This window comes from Elephas maximus, chromosome 1, assembly GCF_024166365.1.
Source record: "Elephas maximus indicus isolate mEleMax1 chromosome 1, mEleMax1 primary haplotype, whole genome shotgun sequence".
Classification (NCBI taxonomy): domain Eukaryota; kingdom Metazoa; phylum Chordata; class Mammalia; order Proboscidea; family Elephantidae; genus Elephas; species Elephas maximus.
The window spans coordinates 107,400,052-107,426,713 of NC_064819.1; the positions used below are offsets into that span (position 1 = coordinate 107,400,052).

Sequence of the window (26,662 nt, forward strand, 5' to 3'; positions counted from 1 at the left end):
AGGCCTTCCAAGGTGCCTTTGAGTGGACTCAAAACTTCCAACCTTTTGAGAGTGGGTGTTAATTGTTTGCACCACCCGGGACTCCACAGACACAAATACCCAGGAAATAAATGTCATTTCCTTTCAGGATTTTCTCCTTGTAAATAATGACTGGCATCCAGTTCACTTTGTGTTACCTGGAAATTATCATTAGTCACTGAAAGCCCAATACAATTTCTATAAGATAGCCAGTAGCCTAAATTTGCTATGATCACATCCTTACCTCTTGCTCACCCCTCAACCTACTACAACTTCCTTGCCACTCCTGAGACTTCCTTGGCAGAGATCACCAGTAACTTCCTAACTACAGAATCCGGGGATGCTGTTTGATCTTTATCTTACTTGACCTTTCTCTGGAATCTGACGCTATTGAACAATTCTCCTTTCCAGAAACACTTTACTTCCCTTGCCTTGTGACAGTTTTCTTCCTAACATCTCTGACCACTTCCCAGTTATCCTCAACTCCTCCCTTTCCCTTCCCATCTCCCCAGAATCCAATGAGTCACTAAATCCCATTGATTACACACATTTCCCAATTCCATCCTCCCTTCTTCATCCTCATGGCCACCGTTTTATAACATTTTTCTCCTGGGCAAGGTCCACGGGCTTACTTTTGGGGAGCCTTCTCCAGTTCCTTCATGTAGCCAATCTGCTTCTGGAGTAGCCTTTCTGAAACATACCCTTCTGTGTAGTCTCTCCATTTCTGTTGCCTTGGAGTCGATTCTGACTATGGGACAGAGTAGAACTGCCCCATAGGGTTTCCAAGGCTGTAATGTTTACAGAAGCAGACTGCCACATTTTTCTACCATGGAGTGGCTGTTGAGTTCATACGGCCAAAATTTTGGTTTGCAGCTGAACACTTAACCACTGTGCCACCAAGGCTCCTTATGTAGTCTTTAGGTTTGTGTAATTTATCACATTGTATCTTAATCATCACAGGTCCCTGGGTGGTGCAAGCAGTTTTGCTATCTGCTGCTAACTGATGGTTCAAACACACCCAGAAGAAAGGCCTGGTGATGAGATTCTGGAAAGATTGTTGTTGTTAGGTGCTGTTTAGTCAATTTTCGACTTACAATGACCCCATGTGACCGAGTAGAATTGCCCCATATGTTTTTTAGGCTATAATCTTTACAGAAGCAGATTGTCAGTTCTTTCTCCAGCAGTGTGGCTGGGTAGGTTCGAACCCCCAACCTTTTGGTTAACAGCCAAGCGCTTAACCTGTTGTGCTACCAGGGCTCCTTTACAGTCAAGAAAACCCTAGGGAGCATGGTTCTACTCTGACACCCATGGGGTTGCCATGAGTCAGAACCTACTAGATGGCAACTGATTTGGTTTTGGATCTTAATCATTTGTTTATACAAATCTATGCATTTAACCAGTCTCTGAACCATTTGAGGGCAAGAATTGAGCCTTATCCATTAGGACGTTGGCTTGGGTGGGGTGGGGAGAAGGGATGGATTTTCTGGAGGCACGCAACAATGACGTTACTTTTTCACTGTCTTCCCGACTGCTCAAGTCTAGCCGGTTCCTCAATCCCAGGGCAATGCCAGTAGGAACGGGAACCCTTTTCCCAAAGCTGCAACAAAGCCGGGAGCCTCAGACTTCAGAACCTGAGAAACCCAGGCCCAGGATCTGCCAGGTTTCCCTTTTGCTCCTCTGCAAGTCCAGTCTAGGGAGGTAAATGCCCTCGAGGGCCCTTGGGAGTTCTCTCTAGTGCTACGTTACCCTGATAGAGAAAGGTGCCCTTCATTTTAGGGCTTCTTTCCTTCAATTCGGACTGGGCAGGGTAGCACAGTGAGGAAAAAGAGCCACTTTAGAAGAGAATGAACAGAGAACTCCAAAGACTACAAAGAAAGACCAAGGCCGCTGCAGGAGAGCAGCGCTCCAAGTCAAGCTTGGGTTTCCCTTTACCCCCGCCTCCTTCTCTAAGCTCGACCCACTTAGGGCGGGACCTCTCACTTCAGCCTATTCCGGGAGCTGAACCCTGGCGGTTTGTACTCTTTCTTTCCAATGAGAAAAAAAGGAAGCAGCTTGGCTCCAATGACCAATCCGAGGAGGCGGCGCCGGGTTGTCAGGCAGGTTATAAGGGTTCGGGCCAATTGGAGGCTCAGACAAGGCTCGACCGGGGCGCAGCGCGCAGGCGGAGGCGAAAAGACGCCGGAGCGGGCCGAGTGCGGCCGAGCAAAGCCGGAGCCGGAGCGGGACCGCAGGAGCCGGGCCGGGTCCGGACCGCCCGAGATGCCCTACAAACTGAAGAAGGAGAAGGTGAGCCTGGCCCCTTCCCCCGCACCTCCGCCCCGGGGCCTGCGCGGAGCTCTGGGAGGGGCCCGAGCCAGGCCCGGGACAGCCCCAGACTGACCCTCCCGTCCGGCCCTCGCAGGACTCTAGGGCCAGCTCTCCGCCCCCGCGGCGGGTAGCACCCCGAGCCTGTGCCGCAGCTGGGATAACTCCCCCACCTTGCCCGGGACAGATTGCACCCCACATACACCCCTCTCTCTCCCCCTCACTCTCCTGCCCCCGGCCTAGAGTAACCTCCTCCCTCCAGATCTGTCCCATTCCCAGGTCACTCCCCTACTTCCCTCCGTCCTCCTGCTCCCGCATCGCCCCTTCCTCCCAGCCCCTCAGCCCGTTTGGGACAGCCTTCCTCATCTGAGACAGCGCCTCCCTCTAGAACTGCCCCTCTCCCCCCTGCGCAGCCCCTTCCCTCCTCTTCCCACCAGCCAGGGACCGCCTTCTCTCCCATCCCCTACAGCCTTTTCTCTGTCGTTGCGCCCAGCCCCCTGACCTAGGACTGTGCTGCTTTCTCTCTCCTCCACCCAAATCTGGGCTAGGCCCCTCCCTCCAGTTCTTCCTTCACACACAAACTTGTACGCCAGGACGGAGCCCTGCCTTCTGTTGATGGAACCTCAGAACGTCAGGGCAGGAAGGGACCTTTGAACGCATGCAGTCCAACCTCTGGTGGTACATATGAGGAGACTGAGGCCCAGACAGGGCAAGAGACTTGTCCAAGGTCACATAACCTGCTGGAGGCAGAGCTGCAATATCGGGTCTCCTGACTTCAAGGCCTCTTCTGTACCAAAGCTAAGAGGGCTGACAGGCATCATCACCTTCCTCCCAGGTTCATCCTAGATCAGTCACTATCCTTAACCTGAGCAGGCTCCTCCCCTTATTCCTAATCCTAGAATAACCTTTGCATTTTTTTCCTTTTTGCACCAGTGCTTGCTTTTTGTCTTTCTGGGCTGCACGATCTGATCCTCAAATGGGGAATCTGCCCTCTCTGTCAGATTAGTTTTCCTTCTCACCCCACAAGCCAGCCAACCCTGGGCACCCATACCTTTCTCATGGTGTCCTGACACAAGCCCATTCTTGATGTGCCTTCTTTCACCTTCCCAGTCTATCTCCATACTGCCTTCCCCTGTTCCTTATCCCTGCCTTTTTCTACTCTCTCTTTCCTGCTGTTGCTGAGGTCTGACTCAGAGGTGTGGTTCCTTTGAGGTACAGACTCACACAGAGGATGCTAGGATACCAGTTTCAGCCTCCTCCAGCTTCTTTCCTGGGGCTGGCCCCCTCAGGGTGTGGGCTGGCGCTGACCTGGTGTTGTGCCCACCAGTGTTGTGACCCTAGAGGTGTATTGCTTTCATTTGCCCTTTGATTGGCTGGGTTGCTGGGCCGCCATCTCTGACCTTATCCATCAAACCCTTTATCCTGGGGCTGTTGGAGATTTGCTGGGCAGCTCTGTTTCTGGGTTGTCCCCATAACCCCTCAGGGCCTAAGGCTCTGAGTGTAGGGTTGTATACTCAGTGGTGATGGTATACTGGGTACTGAACCTCCTGGGGTGCTAGGCAGGCAGGGTGGTGTACCCCACCCAGGCACTGCCCGTGGGGGGTGGGCATGCCAAGATGGCAGCTTAGCTGTAGTCGATGCACACCCACGTCAGCCACACCGGGTTCTAAGGGGGTCCTTTAAGGAGTGGGGCGAGGGGCGGAATTCAGGGGCAGTAGGCGAGGTCTCCACCCATCTGTAGCTTTTAGTCTGATGGAATAGATACTGTCCCATCCACAGTAAGCCTTTGCCTACTAGATGATTGAGAAGAACAAAAATACGTAATTAGTCTTGTGAGGACCTTAGGTGTAAAGTATTTGGTTGGGAAGGGTTGTTGGGACTGGGGTGCATAGAGCCAGGCATAACTGTGACCCCCTTTCAGGTTTTAATTTTCTGTTTTTGATTTTTGGTTGCATTTGGTATTCAGGGGTTGGCAAGTCCGGCGGGGGCGGGCGGGGGGAGGAGTTGATAGTGTGACTGAGATTTGCCTAGATGGAATGAGGGTAGAGGGTGTGGGTGGGTAAGTGGAGAATCTTCATTGCTCATCCCACCTCTCCCCTTTCTCCTTCATCTCTGCTGGTCCCAGGCCTGGCCATTCTTCACGGCCTTCTCCCTGAAGCCTTGCTTGAGCCCTTAGTTGAGAGTGAGGTCTCCCACCTCCCCTGGATTTGTAGAACACTTGGTAGGCCATTTATGGCCCTTTTAGGTTCAGCTTTGAATCCGAATTAATTGTGGATGAGTCATTTCTTCCCCCTTGAGATGATAACTAAGCTCCACCTCGTACACAGTAGGTCCTTCCCTTCCCATGTGTACTGACCTGGGACTGGACTTAGGTCTTTTAGGTTCCTGGGTCAGGTGCTTCCTCTCCCTTTCACTTTCTTCTTGTTCATAATAATAGTAATAATAGTTCATAATAATAGTGACCAGTGTTTAGGATTTTCATTTGCTAGACACTGTGCCAAGGGAAGCGGGTACTAAGACTGTCGTTGTTTAATAAATGAGGAAACTGAGGCTCCGAGAGGTTAGATAACTTGCCTATAATTATATAGCTAGTAAGAGTTGGGCCTGGAACACAAAGTCATTCTTTTCACCATGTGCTGTGAGCACCTGACTGCTGGCTGGGCAGAAGTGTGTGCACACCTGTTCTGCAGGAGCCAGGGAACAAGGGTGATGGGCCCAGTTCCCCCCAAGAGCACACACCCACACATACCCCGCAACACACACACAAAGGCAGCTGGGATCTCTCTTAGGTGCATTCCCTGAGGGGTATGTCTGAGGTGTTGTGCTAAGGGCTATGGGATTGGTGCAGGGGTACAAAAAAGGATAAGCAGCTTATAATCAAGTAGATCAGGCATGTATGAAGAAGGGTCAGTTCTGTCCGAGGGGCCCAAGTTTGGGGTGTGTACAGAGTCACCTCAGTGTCCTGTCCTGCTTACATCCACCCTGTCCTTTTCCTCTCTACCCCATGTTCAGAGCCTTTCCCTGGCACCTTGAGGGTGGGTTCAGCATGGCCAGCCTGGTTGGTAGGCAATGCAAGGGTGCTCAGCCCCAAGAGGGAACTCCTTCTCGCTCCTGCAACTACAGCGAGCTGCTCCCGCTTGCCTGGGAATGGCTTTCTTCCTTTCCACCCCCACAAAGCCTCCCCCTACTCCAGCCCACACTGAACTCTCTTCTCCCCGAAATCCTTTTGCCCCCATAGTCAATCACTTGATTTATCACTCCTGCTTGCTGAAGGGGCTCCGGTGCCATTGAATTGCAGAGCCTCAGAGCTGGAAGTGATTGCCAAGATCTTCTAATCTGGTCCTTATTTAAAACTTGACTCCCTTTTGCAACACCCCTTAGAGGAGGTCACCCAGTCTCTGCTTGAAAGCTCCCAGGGATGGCGAGCACTCAGCCTCTCAAGGCAGCTAGCTCTATTCTGTGCAGCTGCCTCGTGAGAAAATTCTTCCTTGTTCGGTGCCTCAGCCCATCTTCCTGCGGCTTCAACCCATTGCTCTTGGGCCTCTAGATTGGTTCAGAACAGTTGCATCTTTGCTCCACATGGCAGCCCTTCATTTGTTTGTAAAGTTCCATCTCACACACTCTCCCCATGACTCCTCCCTTCCACTGTCAACTATCCTGGGCTTGCAGCTGTTGCTTGCTGGACATGCTTTTGAATCTACACTCTCCCCGGTGCCCATCCTCATTGCCCCTCCCAAAGTCTGATGCTCACAAATGAACCAGATCCTCCAGAGGTGGTCTCATTAATGTCAAAAACAAGGGCACTTCTATGCTCCTAGTGCCAAGCACCAGGCACACAGTGGGCACTCTGTACAGACCTGGGAACTAGATGAGGGGTCGTGTGAGCTGCCATGGCAGCCATGGCATATGGCTCATTTGTGTTGAGCTTGCAGTCAGACCTCAATCCCCAAGTCCTTTTCACATTCTCTCCACCCTGTTCCTGTGCAGTTGCTGTTTTTGGCCTGAAGCATAGGAAGAGAAGCTGGGCAGGCTGAGGCTCTGAGCCAGCTGCCGGATTCCCAAGGGAGACTTCAGACCGATGCTCGCTCTTGGTTGCACCTCAGGGCTTTATCCCATCTCTGTCCCAGTCGTTGTTGACTGAGGTGCTCTTAGCATTTAAAAAAAGATCCAAACAAAACCCACTGCCATTGAGTCAATTCTGACTAGAGTGACCCTCTAGGACAAAATAAAATTGCCCCTTAGGGTTTCCAAGGCTGTAATCTTTACAGAAAGAGATCGCCATGTCTTTCTGCCGTGGAGCGGCTGGTGGGTTTGAACCACCAACCTTTTGGTTAGTAGCTGAGCACTTAAACACAGTGCCACCAGGGCATTTAGGTGGGACAATTCCTGTAACTAGTAGTATCCCTGGGCCTTATTAAATGCCAATAGCACCTTTTTGTCCGGGTGCTGTTGGTGACATCCAAAAAAATGCCTTGGAATTTTCCAGATGCCTTGGGGGAACAGTGGTGACTCCCTCCCCTCCAGCATAGAACCTTCAGGCATCCCTCTGACCGCTTTAACCAGAAGCCCGTCTGAGCAGCTTGTTCCGTGATGCTTTTCCCTCAAGACTCTTCACTCAGGCTCTTACCAGACAGAAAGCCCTCCCAGGCCCTAAGTCATTCACAGCCTTAATTATTGTGTTTTAGGGATGTCTTCCTAACCAGAGTCTAAACTCCTTGGAGGGACCGAATCGCCCTCTGTGTACCCCCTCTCCCCCAAGCCAGGGACAAAGTCCATACTCAGTGATTCTAATTGATGGATTGAATTGGACAGAGGATAGTTGCAACAAGGATCTAAGGGGTCCAGCCTAAGCCTCACCCTTCCCCTGACCTCTGCTAACTCTACCTCCGTCTTCTCCCTTCAGGAGCCCCCCAAGCTTGCCAAAGGCACAGCCAAGCCCAGCAGCTCAGGCAAGGATGGTGGAGGCGAGAACGCCGAGGAGGTAAGGAGTGTGGGCACAGGCCTAGCTGTGGAGCAGGCACCAACTCCAACTCCTTGATGGCTTGTGGGGTGAGGATCCCTGGGGGTTAGAAGGGAAGGAAGGAGAGAACATTGATTTAGCTTCCACAGCCCGGGAGGGAGCCGGACAGCCCATCCAGATGGCCCTCAGACAAGATTTCCCTTTGGCTGGTATGGACCAAATAAGCTCTCCAGTTCTTTAAACTTCCCAGAGCTTCCTATGAACGTCATTTCTCTGTTTACCAATTTTAAGTGTTCCTTTCTCTGAGAGTAAAAAGCTGGGGGTTTGGGGCTCAGGGGAGAAGGGGAAGAACACGTGGGTGATGAGTGACTTTGCCATGGCTCTGGGGATTGCTGAGGGTTGGGAATGGCTGGCGTCCGTGAGTTGGCCAGGGCTGGACCCTTACTCGTGATGGACAGTGATGAGCAGTGGTCAGCGCTGCTCTGCAATCTAGTGCTGTAAAGCAATGAACGACAGACAGAGCACCAGGAGATACAGGGACTTAAAGAAGTCCAGGCTATGCCCATGGAAGTTTGGGGTGTGTTCAGTGGGATGGTTGGGTGGAGGATGAGCCTGTGAACATGTTACCTGAGCACCGTGCTATCTGGAAGCTAGTGAGCCTTGGTTTCTCTGTTTCTTCCCTCCTGCTGTGTAAACTTTTCAGAGGGAAAGGAGAACAGGAAGCAAAGCTCTCGAATTATGGGCAGGCTTTATGGTTTTTTGGGAGAAGAAATTAATTTGGAGTTAACTATGGATTCACATTTTTCTGGGTATTTCTGATCCCTGTCACCTCTAAAGAGACCCAGGCACCTTCACACCTGGGCCATCTCTTTGGGCCTTGCTTGAGTAACTGGAAGAAGCAGGATAGATTTTCCCCATGTCACAGACAGGACTGCGGTAGATAAAGTACTCTTTCCTCTACATTTACACGGTAATCGGAACACGTCTCTAAAAGAGTCCTTATCACTCGGTGGTGTGACCATTTGTTCCTGTATGTGAACTCTGAGGGAAGGAATGGTGTTGCTCTGCCTGGCTTCTTAACCGCACCTCATATACTCGCACACCTTGTACTCACATTCTTGTTGTTGTTAGAGTGCCGTTGAGCCGATTTTGACTCATAGTGACTCCATGTGACAGAGTAGAACTGCCCCATAGGGTTTTCTAAGCTATAATCTTTATTGAAGCAGATCGCCAGGTCTTTCTCTTGCAGAGCCCCTGGGTGGATTGGAACTGCCAACCTTTTGGTTAGCAGCCGAGTGCTTAACCATTGTACTACCAGGTCTCCTTTGTTGATAGTAAATCATCAGTGACTACTTTTGAGGAACACAGCTCTGGGCTCAGTCGCTCCTTCGTGAGTGATAACACTTGATGACATTTGTGAGAGCTGCAGGCAAGGTGGTTGTGAACTAGCAGCTGATGCTCAAAACAGAAAGAGAGACAAATAGGATTTCAAGGGAGAGAAAGGAATATTTAGGGCCTGTTCCCGCTTTTTGCCTAATTCTTACTTCTTCAGCTACTAGACTGATTGGATGTCATTTTTTAAAGCAGTCTTCTTTAACCTCCTGCCTTCAAGACATGGCCAGAGTCCCTGGCATTGGCTTTCCTGGCACCTAGTACCACTTCATGGTAGCACTTAACCACAGCTATAATTAAGTAATCGAGTGTGAATTCATTGTTTATCAGCTGTCTCCTGTGTTAGGCTGTGAGTTCCATGAGGCTCTTGTTCACCAACGAAGGGCTGGCATGTGGGAGACACCAGCATTTAAATGCATTTTGAGTTACCGAGTGAACCAGTGAATGAACAGATGGACAAATGCCAAATTAGAGCTGGAAGGGACCTCAGAGTCTAACCTAACCCTCTCCTTTCATAGATGAGAAAACGAAGGCTCAGATAGGCAAAGAAATAAGCTGGGACCAACTGCTATGATTTCTCCATGGCGAGGTTTCCATGGACAGGCCCATTAAAGGCAGTGGGTCGATTTCAAGCCCTTTAAAAGAGAGTGTTGCATTCATCCTGGGTTCCATTTTGTGAAACACTGCTCAGCGATCATCTGTTTGAGGCAGCTGCAGGAATTTAGCTCCATGATTTTCTAGAAACGTACCCATGTGGCCACAGACAGAGGGGTGTTGGAAAAGTTGGGACCAAACCAAAACCAAACCCACTGCTGTTGAGTTGATTCCGATTTATAGCGACCCTATAGGACAGAGTAGAACTGCCTATAGAGTTTCCAAGGAACGCCTGGCAGATTCGAACTGCCAACCTCTTGGTTGGCAGCCATAGCACTTAACAGCTACGCCACCAGGGTTTCCAAGTTGGGACCAGATTGTCAAAAGTTGATTGGCATATTCCTTTGCTTGTCCTTTTTCAGTCATAGTTTTGGGCTTTTCCAGCCAAATTTACCCTGTGTCAAGTATTTGCCAGAGCTTTTCCCATTGATCCTAATAATAATATTTTAGTATTTATTTTATTGAGCAGTTACTATGTGCTACATGCTGTACTAAGTATTTTACAGGTTTCATCTTTTTTATTCCTTACAACACTCCCCTGAGGTCATACTGTTATTATCATCCTCATTTTACAGAAGAAACTGAGGCTTAGAAGTGTTAAGTAGCTTTTACTCAGCAAGTAAATGGCAGAGGTGGAATTCAACCTAGGTCTGTATGGCTTGGGGGCCAGTTCACCTGTGCTCTTTTTTTTTTTGAAGATGGCTTGAATTTATTTATTTGCTTTATTTTTTGCTGCTGTTGAGAATATACATAGCAAAACGTACGCCAGTCCAGCCATTTCTACATGTACAATTCAGTGACATTGGTTACATTCTCTGAGTTGTACAGCCATTCTCACTCTCGTTTTCTGAGTTGTTCCTCCTCCATTAACATAAACTGATTGCCCCCTAAGGCTCCTATCTGATCTTTCAAGTTGCTGTTATCAATTTAATCCCATATTGATAGATCTGAAAAGAGCATAATGTTCAAGGCAGACCTTTTTTTTTTTAATTTTTATTGTGCTTTATGTGAAAGTTTACAAATCAAGTCAGTCTCTCACACAAAAACTTATATACACCTTGCTACGTACTCCCAATTGCTCTCCCCCTAATGAGACAACCCTCTCCCTCCCTCCACTCTCTTTTCGTGTCCATTTCACCAGCTTCTAAGCCCCTCTACCCTCTCATCTGCCCTCCAGGGAGGGGATGCCAACATAGTCTCAAGTGTCCACCTGATCCAAGTAGCTTACTCCTCACCATCATCACTTTCCATCCCATTGTCCAGTCCAGTCCCTTAAAGGCAGACATTCTTTACTGATAGGCTAAATTATTGTTCGGTTTTACGCAGCCTTTAGGGGATATTTTTGGTTTAACGTTTAAAGATTATCTGAGAGCTATTGTTTTGGGGCTTCATTCATCCTCCACGACTCCAATGAACCTGGATTCCATGAGAATGTGAAATTCTGTTCCGTATTTTCCCTGTTTTGATAGAGCTTCTTCCATGGAATCTTTGATCAAAATGTTCAGTACTGGTAGCTGGGCACCATCCAGTTCTTCTGGTATCATGACAAAGGAGGCAGTGGTTCAGAGAAGCCATTAGCCACACATCCATTTCTTCTTCCTATTACTGACTCCTTTTTCCTCTGTCGCAGAGGTGAATGTAGACCAATTGTGCCTTGGATGGGCACTTGCAAGTTTTTAAGACCCCACGAACTAGGAGGTAGAACAGAAGCCCTAAACATGTTATTAGGCCAATTAACTGTATGTCCCGTGAAACCATGACCCTAAACCTCCAACCTCCAAACCAAGGAACCAAATCCCATGAGGTGTTTGGTTGTATATGAACAGCCTCAGTGGCTACTTTTTTTTTTTGTCTTTGTTGTCAATGTTCCTATCACACAACTTTTGCCAGTTCAACTTTTTATAGGTGTACAACTTATTGACAGCAATTACAGTAATCAGCTGTGCAACCCTACCCTTAATCAATGCGATTTTTCCATCTCTGTTAACCGAAAGGAAACCCTGATGGCATATTGGTTAACTGCTATGGCTGCTAACCAAAAGGTCGGCAGTTCAAATCTACCAGGCGCTCCTTGGAAACTCTATAGGGCTGTTCTACTCTATAGGGTCGCTATGAGTCGAAATCGACTCGACGGCAATGGGTTTGGTTTGGGTAAACTGAAACTCAGTACTCCATAAGCTATAGCCCCACCATTCCCCCTCCCTCCTGCCCCTGGTAACCACTGATAAACTTTGGTTTCTATGCATTTACCTTTTCTCATCTTTTTATGTAAGTTAGATCATATAATATTTGTCCTTTTGTGATTGACTTATTTCACTTAGGATAATGTCTTCACGCTCCGTCCATATTGTAGCATGTGTCAGGCCTTCGTTTCTGTTATTGGTTGAGTAATATTCCATTGTACATATGGACCACATTTTGTTTATCCATTCATCTGCTGATGGGCATTTAGGTTGTTTCCATCTTTAGGCTATTGTGAATAGTGCTGCAGTGAACATCGGTGTATAAATCTGTGTTTGAGTCTCTGCTTTCAAGTCTTTACTGTATTCTTAATGGCATGACACACTGGCTCTAAACTCCTAGAAGAGAATCCTAGAATGGAAAGAAGACTTGGAGATCAGGCCAGACTCCCTGTGACCTGCTTCCTGGTGTTTCCTGGTCTGTCTTTGGAGAAAGCGGTTCAATGCTGTGGTGTCTTCTGCATGCTGTGCCCTGGCCTGAATTCTGGGATCAGGGCCAGAGGAAGGAAGAAGTGACCCTGCCTTCCCCACTTCAGCCTGTCCTCCCCATAGCCAGAGTTGTCACCTAAAAAACGTTTTCGGCCTTATCAGTTCTCTACTTAAAAGTTTCTGTTGGCATCTTATTGCTTATAAGTTAAAATACAAATGCGCTAACTTGGCACACTTAGCCCTTCTGAGCTGGGTATACCCCATTCTTCTAGCACCTATCCTGGCTTCTTGTCCCACTGAACTTCCCATCTCCTGAGACAACAAGCCCTTTTATGACTCAGGGCCCTTATAGATGGGTTCTATTGGCCAAGAATGCCTTATTTCTCTCCTTTCTTTGTTTGCCTACTAAACTTATGTTTATACTTCAAGAGCCAAGTCAAAAGTCAGCGCCTCAGGGAAGTCTTCCGTGATTCTTCCAGGCAGTTTGTAGCTCAGCCCTGCGTGTTCTCATAGCCTTTGTGGTTCTCTCTCTTCTTGCATTTTCCTTTATTAGCTGCTTTCGTGTCTGTCTTGCCAACTGGACTGTGAACTCTTTGAGGTCAAGGGCCGTGTCTTATTCACCTTTTAATCTGTAATGCTTGGCATGGTGCTTACTGATAGAGCTAGATAGAGCTCTAGATGTCAGTATGGGAGAGAATCCCTCTGTGATTTTCAGGGTTTTAAACTAAAGCGATCTTTATTAGTCTAGTTGGTCCATTATGCAAAAGATATAACATTTAGTCTTGGTGATTTTTCAAAATTTTATTGTGCTTTAGGTGAAAGTTTACAGCACAAATTAGTTTCTCATTCAAAAATTTATACACAAATTGGTTTGTGACATTGGTTGCAATCCCTGCAATATGTCAGCACTCTCTCCCTCTCTACCCTGGGTTCCCCACATCTACAAGTTTTCCTGTCCCTTCCTGCCTTCTCGTCTTTGCTTTTAGGGAGGTGTTGCCCATTTGGTCTTGCATACTTGATTGAACTAAGAAGCACGTTCTTTACGTGTGTTATTGTTTTATAGCCATGTCTAATCTTTGGCTATAAGGTAGACTTCAGAACTCAGTTCTGAGTTAGCAGGGTATCTGGGGGCCATAGTCCCGGGTGTTCTTCCAGTCTCTGTCAGACTGGTAAGTCTGGTTTTCTTTTGTGAATTTCAGTTTTGTTCTACATTTTTCTCCCACACTGTCAAGGACCCTCTGTTGTGACCCCTGTCAGAGCCGTCAGTGATAGCTGGGCATCATCTGGTTCTGGGCTCAGGCTGATAGAGGCTGTGGTTCATGTGGTCCATTAGTCCCTTGGACTAATGTTTTCCTTGTGTCTTTGGTTTTCTTCGTTCTCTTTTGTTCCAGACGGGATGCACCCAATAGATGTATCTTAGATAGCTTTTAAGACCGCAGATGCTACTCACCAAAGTTGGATGTAGAACATTTTCGTTATGACCTATGTTACGCCAACTGGCCTAGATGTCTCCCGAGACCATGGTTTCCAGCCCTCAGCCCCAACAACTAGGTCCCTCAAGGTGTTTGGATGTGTCTAGGAAGCTTCTGTGACTTTTCCTTGGTCAAGTTGTGCTGGCTTCCCCTATATTGTATGTTGTGTTTCCCTCCACCAGAGTTTATACTTGTCTATTATCTGGTTAGTGATTTTCTGTCCCCATTCCTCACCTCCCTTGTAACCATCAAGGATTGTTTTTTTCTGTGTGTAAACCTGTCTTGGATTTTTATAATACTAATCTCATACAATATTTGTTCTTTTGTGATTGACTTATTTCACTCAGCATAATGCCCTCCAGATTCATTCATTTGTTAGATGTTTTGCTAAAAGTCTTTGTAATTTTTGCCTTTCGTCTTTCTCTTACAGTACTTTCTATAGTTTTTAAATTATATTTCTATTTCCTACTTTATTTATGTTTAAATGTTTGGGTTTAATTAGTAATGGTGGCTGTGGAGCCCTGGTGGCACAGTGGTTAAGAGCTCAGCTGCTTACCAAAAAGGTGGCAGTTCGAATCCCCCAGTTGCTCCTTAGAAACCCTATGGGGCAGTTCTACTCTGTCTTATAGGGTGGCTATGAGTCAGAATCGACTTGATGGCAAGGGGCTTGGTTTTTTTTTTTGGTTTGTGTTCAGTGCAGGCTGGACCAGGATTGGTTCAGAGTGGTCAAATTAGTTGAGATCTTCTGGGTGTGAGCTTGGTACTTGTATTAATTTCCTGAAGCTGCTGTAACAAATTGCCATAAACTGGGTGACTTAAAACAACAGAATTTTATTTTCTCACTGTTCTGGAGGCCAGATCAAAAAACAAAACAAAAAAATCTATTGCCATCAAGCCAATTCTGACTCATGGCGACCTCATGTGTTACAGGGTAGAACTGTGTTCCATAAGATTTACTTGTCTATAATCATTATGAAAGCAGATTGCTAGGTTTTTCTTCCACGGTGCAGTTGGGTGGGTTCGAACTTCCAACCTGTAGGTTAGTAGTCGAGCACAAACTGTGCCACCCAGGGACCTTTTCTGGAGTCCAGAGATCCGAAGTCAAGTTGTCTACAGGGCCGTGCTCTCTTTGAAGGCTCTAGGGGAGAATCCTTCCTTGCCTCTTCCATCTCCTGGGGGCTCTCAGTGTTCCTTGGCTTGTGGCAGCATCACTCCAATCTCTGCCTCTGTCCTTACATGGCTGTCTGCTCTGTGCCTGTGTTTTTCTTCCTTTTATAGGGACACTTGTCATTGGATTTAGGGCCACTCAGATAATCCAGGATAATCTCACTTAACTTCATCCTTAACTTGATTACACCTGCAAAGACCCTTTTTCCAAATAAGGCCTCATTCAGAAGTTCTGGGTGGACATATCTTTTGGGGGCCGTCATTCAACTCATTACAGTGCTTGGTTCAGCCTACCACTTGATTGCTGGAGGCATGAATATAGGAAGGCTTCATGGAGTAGGGATCTTGCTGAGAGTTTAGAAGTGAAGGAGATGTTACCTCAGGCAGAGGGGACGCCACAACAGAGTCTCAGAAGTGGGAATGGGAGGGACATAGTAGGGGTGGAGGGCAAGCTGGTCAAGTTGCCTTTAGTCAGTGTCCACCCCTGCTCCAGTGCCTACGGGGGACTTACGTCCCTCCCATCCCCCACCCCAGATCAGCAGAGGAGAAGTTTGAGGCTGAAACATTTAGGGGAAAGGGTTGACAATGAAGCAAGTCGCTGGCACGTCTCCACACGTCGCTTCTGATGAGCGTGATTCCTAGAGAAGGACAAACAGACCCAGGAGACGCCTCATTGGGTTTTGGCAACCAGACACTTTGCTGGCTGGGCCAGCCGTCTCTCATATGCCTCTTGTGTCTGGGGCCTGGGAGCCAACGGTCTTTATAAAATCAGAGTGGCAAAACACACACACGCACACACACAAACAACCCAGTGAGGGGGCAGGGCAGACTAAGCCCATACAGCTGTTCTCTGGCCACTCCAGCCTTTGATGACAGAATTCTAGTGTGGAAGGGACCTGAGGCATCAACTCATTGGGTGGTGTTTATGAACTCTGTTTTTCAGCCATTTAACCCTCTGCTTCCTTCAAACCTTACTTAGAGAATGGTTGAGAAAATACCTATCTAGTCCAACCCTTTCCTTGTTAAGAGAAAACCAAGATCTTGTTTTTCCTTCTGAGGGAGAAGGCCTCCTTTTCCTAGATGATCCCTTAGTATGAGGTTCCTGGAGGTGCAAGGCATCTACATCTTATCTGGAGGATGGAGGGAGGTGTATGCTTCCTTGGAGACTTGTTCCTCAGGCTGGCACTGAGCCCCTCACTCTGTTGTTGTTGTTAGGTGCCGTTGAGTCAATTTTTGACTCATAGCGACCCCACATGACAGAGTAGAACTGCCCTGTAGGATTTCCTAGGCTGTAATCAGCTTTTACAGGAGCAGATCACTAGGTCTTTGTCCCACAGAGCCAGATTTGAACTGCCAACCTTTCCATTAGCAGCTGAGCGCTTAACTGTTCCATCACCAGGGCCTCTCCCTCACTCTAGTATCACTAATGTGTTTTCTTTCCCTTCTCCTGAGACTCTACAGGGCTCTGTTCTAAGGGTTCCTGAGTCTGGACAGGAGAGCAAGGGTCTTTGGGGAGGGGCCTGATCAATCAACCAATCAAACCATGCACTGAATGCCTGCTAAGTGCCAGGGTGTGTACGAGGGAACCCAGAGGAGCATAAACCAGGGTCCAGGCTTTCAAGGGACTTGCCATTTAGTTGGGAGTGGGGGGGGTGGGGAGAGGCGACAACATATAAGCAGATAAATATTGAGCAAGAAGTATCACTAGGAGGGGAGTTATCACAGAGCCAACAGAACAGACAAGGAACGTCAAGAGGTTGGAGGAGGGGAGACATCCAAGGACTGGAGTGATCTGAAGCTTTTTGGAAGAAGGTGAAAGTTAAGCTGGTCTTAAAAGATATAGTGCTTTTCTGGGCCCCTCGTCTTAAAACAAGGAGGAGGATAATGGACTCGAAGGAGCATTTGAGGTGTGCTTGTTCCAGGAATTTCCAAGCTGCATTCCTAGAACCCAGGAGTGGGGAAAAATAGTAACAGATAACTCTTATAAAGCACTTTTTGTGTGCCGTGTAAATCCTTACTACATCCCTACGAGGGAGGCACTGTTATTTCCATTTTACTGAGGAAACCGAGGCCCATAGAGGCTATATGACTTCTGGAAGTCACTCAGCTAATAAATGACAGAGCCAGGAGTTGAACCCAGGCAGTTTGGTTCGTCTTTGCTCTTGACTGCTGAGCTCCGTGGGTAAGGGTTTGGTTGTTCCTAAGGCAGAGAAATGGAGACCTGAAGCAGAGGAGGGTGTGGGTGCACACCAAGCTTTGGCCCCTCAAGCTTCTGCTATTTCACTCCCCCTGCCGGCCAAGGTGTGATTCACCTGCCAGGAGGGAAGACCCCCGGACTCCAGGGCACCTTGCATCATCTAACCAAGATCATTCTGGCTGAGTGCTGGTAACAGCAAGAGAGGCATGTGGTGGCTGCTCTTGCCCCACTTCCTTGCTTTGCCCTAGTCAAATCAGTGTCTGAGCTGTCATTTCAGGAGAGGAGAAGGGGACACACAGCCCAAGTGGAGCTACACTGAGCCACACTGGACCTACAGGTCTGCCGTGGGCCGAACTCAGTTCTCCTCTCCTGCCCTCTGATCCCAAATAGCTCACAAGCCCAACAGATTGTTTTTATAAAAAATTCAGCATATCCAAAGGATAAAATCCCTGTCACCCCAGAGGAGCTCAAATTCTCCCGTTCTTACTGTAAGGAGTAAGATAAGTCTAAGGAGCCCTGATGGTGCAATGGTTAAGAGCTTGGTTAAGAGTGCCACTTCTAATCAAAAGATTGGCGGACGTGGCAATCTGCTCCCATAAAGATTAAACCAAAAAAACCAAACCCACTGCCATCGAGTCAGTTCCGACTCAGAGCGACCCTATAGGACAGAGTAGAACTGCCCCATAGAGTTTCCAAGGAGCGCCTGGCTCATTTGAACTGCCGACCTCTTGATTAGCAGCTGTAGCACTTAACCACTACGCCACCGGGTTTCCCCCCCATAAAGATTACAGCCTAGGAAACCCTATAGGGCAGTTTCACTTTGTCACATGGGGTTGCTCTGAGTTGAAAATTGCCTCGAAGACACCTAGCAACAACAAGATAAGTCTGAGTTTGAGGTGGGGGCTGGAGAGGAGGCAGGGATAGTAGGCTCAGTGACAAGAGGTCACCTTTTCCTGTGGTGTGGGTCCCGAGCCAGATACAGCGTGGCTTCTTTGGTCTTATACTCCAGTCTCTGGTTGGGGGAATGGGCTCTGCCCCTCTCTTCTCCCAGCCTAGACCTTCCAGGATCACCTGTGGGTGGACATGCCTGCACACCTATGTTTAAAAAAAAAAAAAAGCCTAAACCTATGTGTTTAGGCTTCTGAAAATGGGCTTTGTGGGGCTCTGATACCCATATCTGGGAGGAAGTAAAGGGGTAGCTTTAGAAATGAGTTGTATTTCTAGACACGAAAAGAGAGAGTGGAGGGATGGAGTGTGCTGTCTTATTAGGGGGAGAGCAATTAGGAGTATATAGCAAGGTGTATGTAGATTTTTGTATGAGAGACTGACTTGATATGTAAACTTTCACTTAAAGCACAATAAAAATTTTTTAAAAAATTAGTTGTATTTCTCATTATAAAAGCAGTCTCAGCTTGTAGAAAATTTAGAAAAGTAGAAAAAAATCATCTGTAATTCTACTACTGCCAGAGATAGTTATTAACACAACGGTGGCCTGCCTTTGTCCTTTTCTTTACCTTGTTTTTGGTTCTGTGCCTATGTTTTAATGTGGCTGAGCTTATTTTACATAGACCATTTTGTATTGTCTTTATTTGACCTAGCACAGAAAGCAATTTTCTGTCATTATATAGTTGTAGGGTTTTTTGTTTATCTGGAATAAAATTTTTTTTTTTTATGGTTGTAAGAAATACATGTGCCAATTCAACATTTTTCATGAGTACAATTTAGTGATAACAATTACATTCATCATGTTGTGCAACTGTTACCCATAATCATTGCCAAGTTTTTTGTTTTTATTTTGCACTTTTATCAAAGTAATAACGTGTACATAGTTCAGAAAGTCACAGGGTACTATTAGGCTCGTCAGGGAAAGAGAAGGCGGAGCGCCTCCTGGTCTCCATGGCAACTGCTTTCAACTCTTAGCTCTTTCCTCTGAGGTTGACTTCTATATTTCTAAGTAAGATTCTTTTTCTGCTTTTACTTTAATTTTTGAGATTTAGATATCACCTATTGACTTTCTCGTATGGCAAATTAAGGCCTCAGCTGTCTTATACCCCTCCTCCCAGAATACTTATCACCAATTTTGGGTAAATTTCTATGACTGTGGAAATATTTCTTACAGCTGAGCCATGCGTGATTACATTTATTACATAGTTTACACAAACCCAATTTTAACTCCACGATATTCCATTTATTTATTTATTTCCTGTTATAAGTCTGAAAAATGCTTGCACACAAAGCTTTTCATACATTTAAGATTTTTCTTAGGCTAAATTTCTAGTAGTTGCTGAAACATGGGAATGAGATTTTTTTTTTCTTTACCTTATAACTAGAGAATGTCACACAGTTAAATAGGTGGTTGTTAGGTGCTGTCGAATCGATGCTGGGTAGGTTCAAACTGTCAACCTTTTGGTTAACAGCCGAGCCATTAACCGTTATCTTAGGTGTACTGCTCAATGAGTTTTTTTTATATGCATAAGCCATGTAACCACCTCCCAGGTCCAGTCAAGATATAGAATGTTTCCATTACCCTGAAGGTTCCTCATGCCCCTTCTCAGCCTCAGACAATACCCACATCCCTCTACCCTCTACCCCGGCAAAACAACCATTTTTCTGATTTCCATCAGTTAGTTTTGTGTATTCTTGAAATGGAATGAACACTGGGAAGGTTGGTTTTTTTTTTTTTTTCCTTAATAGATTTTATTATGCCAATTGACCTAGATGTCCCCTGAAACCATGGTCCCCACACTCCTGTCCCTGCTACTCTGGCCTTTGAAGCATTCGTTTTAGTCAGGAAAGTCCTTTGCTTTTGGTTTAGTCCAGTTGTGCTGACCTCCCCTGTATTGTGTGTTGTCTTTCCCTTCACCTAAAATAGTTCTTGTCTACTATCTAATTAGTGAATACCCCTCTACCACCCTCCCTCCCCACCCTTGTAACCATCAAAGAATATTTTCTTCTCTAAACTATTTCTTGAGTTCTTATAATAGTGGTCTCATATAATATTTGTCCTTTTGCAGCTGACTAGTTCACTCAGCATAATGCCTTCTGGATTATGTTATGAAATGTTTCATGTATTCATCATTCTTCTCCATTGATGCGTAGTATTCCACTGTGTGAATATACCATAATGTATTTATCCATGCATCCGTTGATGGGCACCTTGGTTGCTTCCATCTTTTTACTATTGTAAACAGTGCCGCAGTGAACATGGGTGTGCATATATCTGTTTGTGTAAAAGCTCTTATTTCTCTAGGATATATTCCAAGGAGTGGGATTGCTGAATTGTATGGTAGTTCTATTTCTAGCTTTTTAAGGAAGTGCCAAGTCAATTTCCAAAGTGATTGTACCATTTTACATTCCCACCAGTAGTGTATAAGTGTTACAGTCACTCCACAACCTCTCCAACATGTATTATTCTGTTTTTTGGATTAATGCCAGCCTTGTTGGAGATGGAATCTGCCTGTAGTTTTGATTTGCATTTCTTTCATGCCTCATGATCGTGAGCATTTCCTCATGTATCTGTTAGCTACCTGAATGTCTTCTTTAATGAAGTGCCTGTTCATACCCTTTGCCCATTTTTTAATTTGGTTTGTCTTTTTGTTGTTGAGTTTTTGCAGTATCCTGTAGATTTTAGAGATCAGATGCTGATCAGAAATGTCATTGCTAAAAACTTTTTCTCAATCTGTAGGTAATCTTTACTCTTTTGGTTAAGTCTTTGGATGAGCATAGGTGTTTGACTTTTAGGAGCTCCCAGTTACCTAGTTTCTCTTCTGGTGTTTGTGCGTTGTTAGTAATATCTTATATACTGTTTATGTCATATATTAGGGCTCCTGGCATTGTCCCTATTTTTTCTTCCATGATCTTTATTGCTTTAGATTTTGTATTTAGGTCTTTGATCCATTTTGAGCTAGTTTTTACACATGGTGTGAGGTATGGGTCTTGTTTCATTTTTTTGCAGGTAGGTATCCAGTTATGCCAGCACCATTTATTAAAGAGATGGTCTTTTCCCCATTTAAATGACTTTGGACCTTTGTCAAATATCAGCTGCTTATATATGGATGGATTTATGTCTGGATTCTCAATTCTTTTCCATTGGTCTATGTATCAGTGTAGTAGTACCAGGCTGTTTTGACTGCTGTGGCGGTGTAACAGGTTCTAAAATCAGGTAGTGTGAGGCCTCCCACTTTGTTCATCTTGTGAAGGTTCTTGATGCATAGGCAGTGGGTCTCACTTTGAGAGGGATGACTTCTGGCCACTCCTTTCTCAGAGTACAGCCTGTAGTTATCTGTGTGACCCATCATGGCAGGAGACAGCTGCTACCTTCCCAGGCCTAAACAGACATCAGCTGCCTGGCCAAGGACAGAAGTGGCCCAGGTCCAGGGTGGGAAGCAGTATTTTGGGAAGTGGACTTCAACAAATGACTTGTTTGACCAGGCACAGCCACAGCCGCAGCCACAAGCCCAGTCACAGTCCCAGCCACAGTCCCAGCCCCAGCCACCATCATCCAACAAGCGCCCCAGCAACAGCACACCGCCCCCCACGCAGCTCAGCAAAATCAAATACTCAGGGGGGCCCCAGATTGTCAAAAAGGAGCGACGGCAGAGCTCCTCCCGCTTCAACCTCAGCAAAAACCGGGAGCTGCAGAAGCTTCCTGCCCTGAAAGGTACTTGGGGATGGGCAAGGAGGCCGGTGTACTGGGCCTAGGGAATGTTGGGTGTGGTGGAATGGAGGTTTTAGCGTATTTAAGGGGGAAAGGCAGTTCCACTGGGGCTGGGGGTCCCAGGGGAACTGGACCGCGGCAGGATGGGCTGAGGGACAGCCCTGTAAGTCAAGAAAGGCATTGTAGGGAAGGCCTGGGGAGGAGAACCTGACTGTTGCCCACCCTCACCCTCTCCAGATTCGCCAACCCAGGAGCGGGAGGAGCTGTTCATCCAGAAGCTACGCCAGTGCTGCGTCCTCTTTGACTTTGTCTCAGACCCACTCAGTGACCTCAAATTCAAGGAGGTGAAACGGGCAGGACTCAACGAGATGGTGGAGTACATCACCCACAGCCGCGATGTTGTCACCGAGGCTATTTACCCAGAGGCTGTCACCATGGTGGGAAGGGGAAAGGAGGCAGGGGTGGGGAGCTCTGGAGAAGCCCAGACGGAGCTCTAACATGGCCCCCATCCCTCAGTTTTCTGTGAACCTCTTTCGGACGCTGCCACCTTCATCGAATCCCACAGGGGCTGAGTTTGACCCAGAGGAGGATGAGCCCACCCTGGAGGCAGCCTGGCCCCATCTCCAGGTACCAGGGCAGGGGCCAGGCTGGCGGTGGCTGCAGGGACGGGGAATGCTCAGACCTGCAACAAGGGGGTATTTTTCAGCCTTGGAGAATCCCCCTAAGCAGATGCTCCTTCCCCCCACAGCTCGTGTATGAGTTTTTCTTACGTTTCCTTGAGTCTCCTGATTTCCAGCCAAACATAGCCAAGAAGTACATTGACCAGAAGTTTGTCCTTGCTGTGAGTTCCTCAAGTTCCTGCTAGTCCCCCCTTTTTCCATTTCATGAACTCTAGCCCCATGCCTTGCTCGCCCCCCTGTGCCAGCTGTTCTCTTTATGCTGAGCGTATAGGGTTTCAGCTTTGTCTGATACAGGGAGGTTATAGGGGTTAAAAAGACCTACTTTGTGCCCTTAAGAAGTTTAAAGGGAAGGAAACAAAAAAGCAACACAGTATGTCTTCCCTCTCACCCGGGCACATAGACACGTAAACCTGGACGTCACCTTGGGTACAGTAGTATGATAGAATCACTCTGCTTTCCAGAGACTTGCCCCACAGCCCGTCCCCAGAGGACTCCTGGGCTTCCCCTGCCTAGGACCCTTCCACCCCAGCCCTGGCTTCCTGGGCTCCTGCCTCATTTGCTGCTACCCCTCCCTCCCTCCCTCCCAGCTCCTGGACCTCTTTGACAGTGAGGATCCTCGAGAGCGGGATTTCCTCAAGACCATCTTGCATCGCATCTATGGCAAATTTTTGGGGCTCCGGGCCTATATCCGCAGGCAGATTAATCACATCTTCTACAGGTGAGGTCAGGAGCCCAGGCTTAGGAGCGAAGCAAGCCCCTCTCAGCTTGGGTGGGCGGAGGGAGCCAGCAGGCACTCTGCAGCCAACAGAGTGCTGGAGGGACATCAGGGGAGCCCTTCTCTCCTTTCAGGTTCATCTATGAGACGGAGCACCACAATGGGATTGCTGAGCTCCTGGAGATCCTGGGCAGGTGAGAGGTGGAGTGGGGGCAGAGGTGCCTGACAAAGATTGGGAGGACTGGCCCTTTGGTCCTCACAAACCTCCCTTAACTCCCAGCATCATCAATGGCTTTGCCCTGCCCCTTAAAGAAGAGCACAAAATGTTCCTCATCCGTGTCCTGCTTCCCCTTCACAAGGTCAAGTCCCTGAGTGTCTACCATCCTCAGGTGAGCACCTTCCTCCTGATGATGCCTGACTCAGGCAGCAAAGAGAGGGGAGAAGGGAAGGGGATAGATAGGGATGGCAGAGGGAGTGGGTGGGGTTCTCCTTCCCTACACCTTCCTTTCCATTCTGGGATCTTGTTTCTGAGACTGACCTCTCTCGAGCCTTTGGGACCTTCACCTCACCTCTTTTTTTACCTTCACCTTTTGCAGTTGGCATACTGTGTGGTACAGTTCCTGGAGAAGGAGAGCAGTCTGACAGAGCCGGTAATTCCCCTTCTGTGCCCCAGGGCCCACCTCTTACTGTCATCAGCATCACTTGCCAGTCGATACCTATCAAGCAATGCCATAATTGGGCACTCAGGAGGGATGTGGCCTCACAGGTGATGTGATTTCCTCTCTGACGACGTGGATCACATATACACACAGTAAACAGATCCAAGCCAAAGAAACATGGGTAGTTAGCTGAGGCCACCTGAGCTGTGCCCACTTGGGCCGGGGAGAGGGCAGGACAGCTTCCTGGAGAACAAATCAGGTGCTGAGAGTCTCATCCCCATGTCCTCCTCTCCTTTTAGGTGATTGTGGGACTTCTCAAGTTCTGGCCCAAGACCCACAGCCCCAAGGAGGTGATGTTCCTGAATGAGCTGGAGGAGATTCTGGACGTCATTGAGCCTTCAGAGTTCAGCAAAGTGATGGAACCGCTCTTCCGCCAGCTTGCCAAGTGTGTCTCCAGCCCCCATTTCCAGGTGAGACTCAGACCCAGCCTGTCCCAGCCCCTGCCTCCCAGAAATTGAGGAGGCAGTCTTCAGAGAAGCCAGCAACACCCCTCCTGAGCCCCACCTCTCCCCACCAGGTGGCAGAGCGTGCTCTCTATTACTGGAACAATGAGTACATCATGAGCCTGATAAGTGACAATGCCGCCCGGGTTCTCCCCATCATGTTCCCTGCGCTCTACAGGAACTCCAAGAGCCACTGGAATAAGTAGGGAGCTGGGCTGGAGCTGGGAGGTGGGGGTCTGGTTTCAGAACCTTTGAGGGTATGGAAGAACTAAAGAGCCAAGGATCTCACCTGGTCACTCAGCAAGTGGGGCTGGCGTCACTGCATACCGATTGGACTCTTGAGGGACTGACGTTTGAAAAGATGCCCTTGTGAGAGGTCTCTGTGATGCCGAACAGCAGACAAGGGCCTGTGTTACCCCACTTTTCGGAGACATTCTATAGACCACATCACAGCTTCAGAGACTTAATTCCATGCTGTGAGAAGCTGACGTGACCCCCTTAGAGGGTATGTGTAAAGCATTCCCAGGCTGTAAAAGGCTTCCCTGCTATAAACAAGCTTACTTAGTCCGTCATGCTGGTGGGACCCCATTAGAGTGGGTTAGAGAGTGGAAAGTGGTGGGAAAGACAGGCTGTGAAACACTGGGGGTGAGGGTGGGGGATGGACAGGTGAACCAGTATTTGCACAGACCCTGAAATGCCAGTCTGCAGTCACGAGCTAATTAATTTGGCTACAAAGATGAGCTCATGCTGTCCAGAGGTTAGTGAGATGGGAGGAGTAAAAGAGAAAGCTTTTAGCAGACACACCTCCTAGAAGAGAGCAAACTGGGGTCTTGGCTCTCAGGGCAGGCTGTGGCCAGCTGTGCCTCATCTTCTTTCTTCCTGGTGGAAGGACAATCCATGGACTGATCTACAATGCCCTTAAACTGTTTATGGAGATGAATCAGAAGCTTTTTGATGACTGCACACAGCAATACAAGGCAGAGAAGCAGAAGTGAGTATCTCTCCCTGAGAGGCTCATCTTCCACACCCAGTTCCCTTTGCATCTCTTGAGCCTGTCCCAACCCTACCTTTTGCTCTTGGTACTGCTCCCTCAGGGGCCGGTTCCGAATGAAGGAAAGAGAAGAGATGTGGCAAAAGATTGAGGAGCTGGCCCGGCTGAATCCCCAGGTGAGGTTTCCCAGCCACAGCCTTAAACTGAGGGACCCATCTTGGGCTGGAGGAGGATTTGTTTGAGGAGGATCAAGAGGTAAACGGTCATACAAAACTCTGAAGGGACTCTGCCCACCTGTCCCTGCCTCCTCTCTCCCTCTTAGTATCCCATGTTCCGAGCTCCTCCACCTCTGCCCCCCGTGTACTCGATGGAAACAGAGACCCCCACGGCAGAGGACATCCAGCTTCTGAAGAGGACGGTGGAGACAGAGGCTGTGCAGGTGGGAGAGCATGTAGGGGGGCACAGAGATGAAACACAGCTCTGGAAGGGAGAGGAGACAGGAGCAGCAAAGCCAAAGAATAAGGGGAGACAATAGAATTAGTTGGCAGCTGGTCTCATTGATCACTTTCTATCCACATGCAGATGCTGAAAGACATCAAGAAGGAAAAAGTGCTGCTTCGGCGGAAGTCAGAGCTGCCCCAGGATGTGTACACCATCAAGGCACTGGAAGCGCATAAGCGGGCCGAAGAGTTCCTAACTGCCAGCCAGGAGGCTCTCTGACCTCCTCACTTTCCCACCAAAGGGCCATAGCCCACTCAGCCCTGGGACGCCACCCCGGCCCTCCACCCTCTGCTCCCCATTGGCTGACTTGGGGCAAGGCAGTGCCTCTCTAGCTATTTTAGGGAGGGGGATGTGGGCACTTGGAGCAGGGACAACCACAGGGTGGTCCCTCTTCTCCCCAGAATGTGTTCATACCTCCCTGTGGCTAGTGCAGATGGGCTGAGCTCTCAGATGCTCAGACAACCTGGGGATGCCTGGCCCCCTCCTGCTCCTCATCCCACAGCTATCTGAGGCTACTCTGAAAAACACACAGGAATACACATGCCCCTCTCCTCTTCCCTTCACCCTCATTTGATATCCAGATATCTGTCCTCTTCTTTCCCTGAAGAGGCATGTAGGGAGCAGCAGGAAATTCTCACCAAAGTTGTGTCAAGCCCCATTGGCTCCTGCAGCGAGTAGCTGGAGGGGAGCACAGCCCCAACAGCACAACTAAGCCCCCAGCCCCAGCAGGGTGCAGGCCGACCAGGATGTATTATTTCCTCTTTCCCCCTGCCTGATGGAGACTACATTGTGGGGAGGTCATAGAAAAATACAGGCTGTGGACAATAGGTGATGAACGTAGGGGCCAGATGGACCAAGGGGGATGGGAATGAACAAATACCCTGCCCTCTGCCACTTCTTTGGTGAGCAGCAGCCCCAGGATCACAGACATGGATGGGACCACCCTGGGACTGACTGCTTTCCAGTGCTCCTGGAAAAAGCTGGAAGGAAGCAGGGAGCAGTGCCCTAAGCATGGCTCCTCCAACACCTATTTATTTCCTTGTTTGTGCTGATGCTGGGCAGGCCCTCACTTGCCCCTTTCAGACACCTTGGAGGGGCAAGGGGTTGAGGAGGGCTGAACCCA

At 48.1% G+C, this 26,662-nt stretch overlaps 1 protein-coding gene across 1 annotated transcript; it reads left to right on the forward strand.

Moving 5' to 3' along the window:
• Positions 1 to 2,161: 2,161 nt before the first annotated feature.
• PPP2R5D (protein phosphatase 2 regulatory subunit B'delta) lies at positions 2,162 to 26,606 on the forward strand. Its single transcript, XM_049892425.1, has 16 exons — positions 2,162 to 2,304; positions 7,226 to 7,303; positions 21,265 to 21,493; positions 21,728 to 21,927; positions 22,007 to 22,117; positions 22,239 to 22,331; positions 22,758 to 22,888; positions 23,020 to 23,079; positions 23,166 to 23,274; positions 23,482 to 23,535; positions 23,844 to 24,014; positions 24,122 to 24,249; positions 24,937 to 25,038; positions 25,142 to 25,214; positions 25,361 to 25,477; positions 25,621 to 26,606. Exons 1-16 carry the CDS (start codon positions 2,278 to 2,280, stop codon positions 25,756 to 25,758), a joined length of 1,821 nt encoding a protein of 606 aa, XP_049748382.1. The 5' UTR covers positions 2,162 to 2,277; the 3' UTR covers positions 25,759 to 26,606.
• The last annotated feature ends 56 nt before the right edge of the window (positions 26,607 to 26,662 follow it).

What these genes read in the sequence shown, in the direction of transcription:
- PPP2R5D (XM_049892425.1), top strand. Translation starts at nt 2,278, where the DNA reads ATGCCCTACAAACTGAAGAAGGAGAAG. An exon ending in AGAGCAGTCTGACAGAGCCG is followed by an intron (nt 23,536 to 23,843) that starts GTAATTCCCCTT and finishes CTCTCCTTTTAG; the next exon opens with GTGATTGTGGGACTTCTCAA. An exon ending in TGGAGACAGAGGCTGTGCAG is followed by an intron (nt 25,478 to 25,620) that starts GTGGGAGAGCAT and finishes ATCCACATGCAG; the next exon opens with ATGCTGAAAGACATCAAGAA.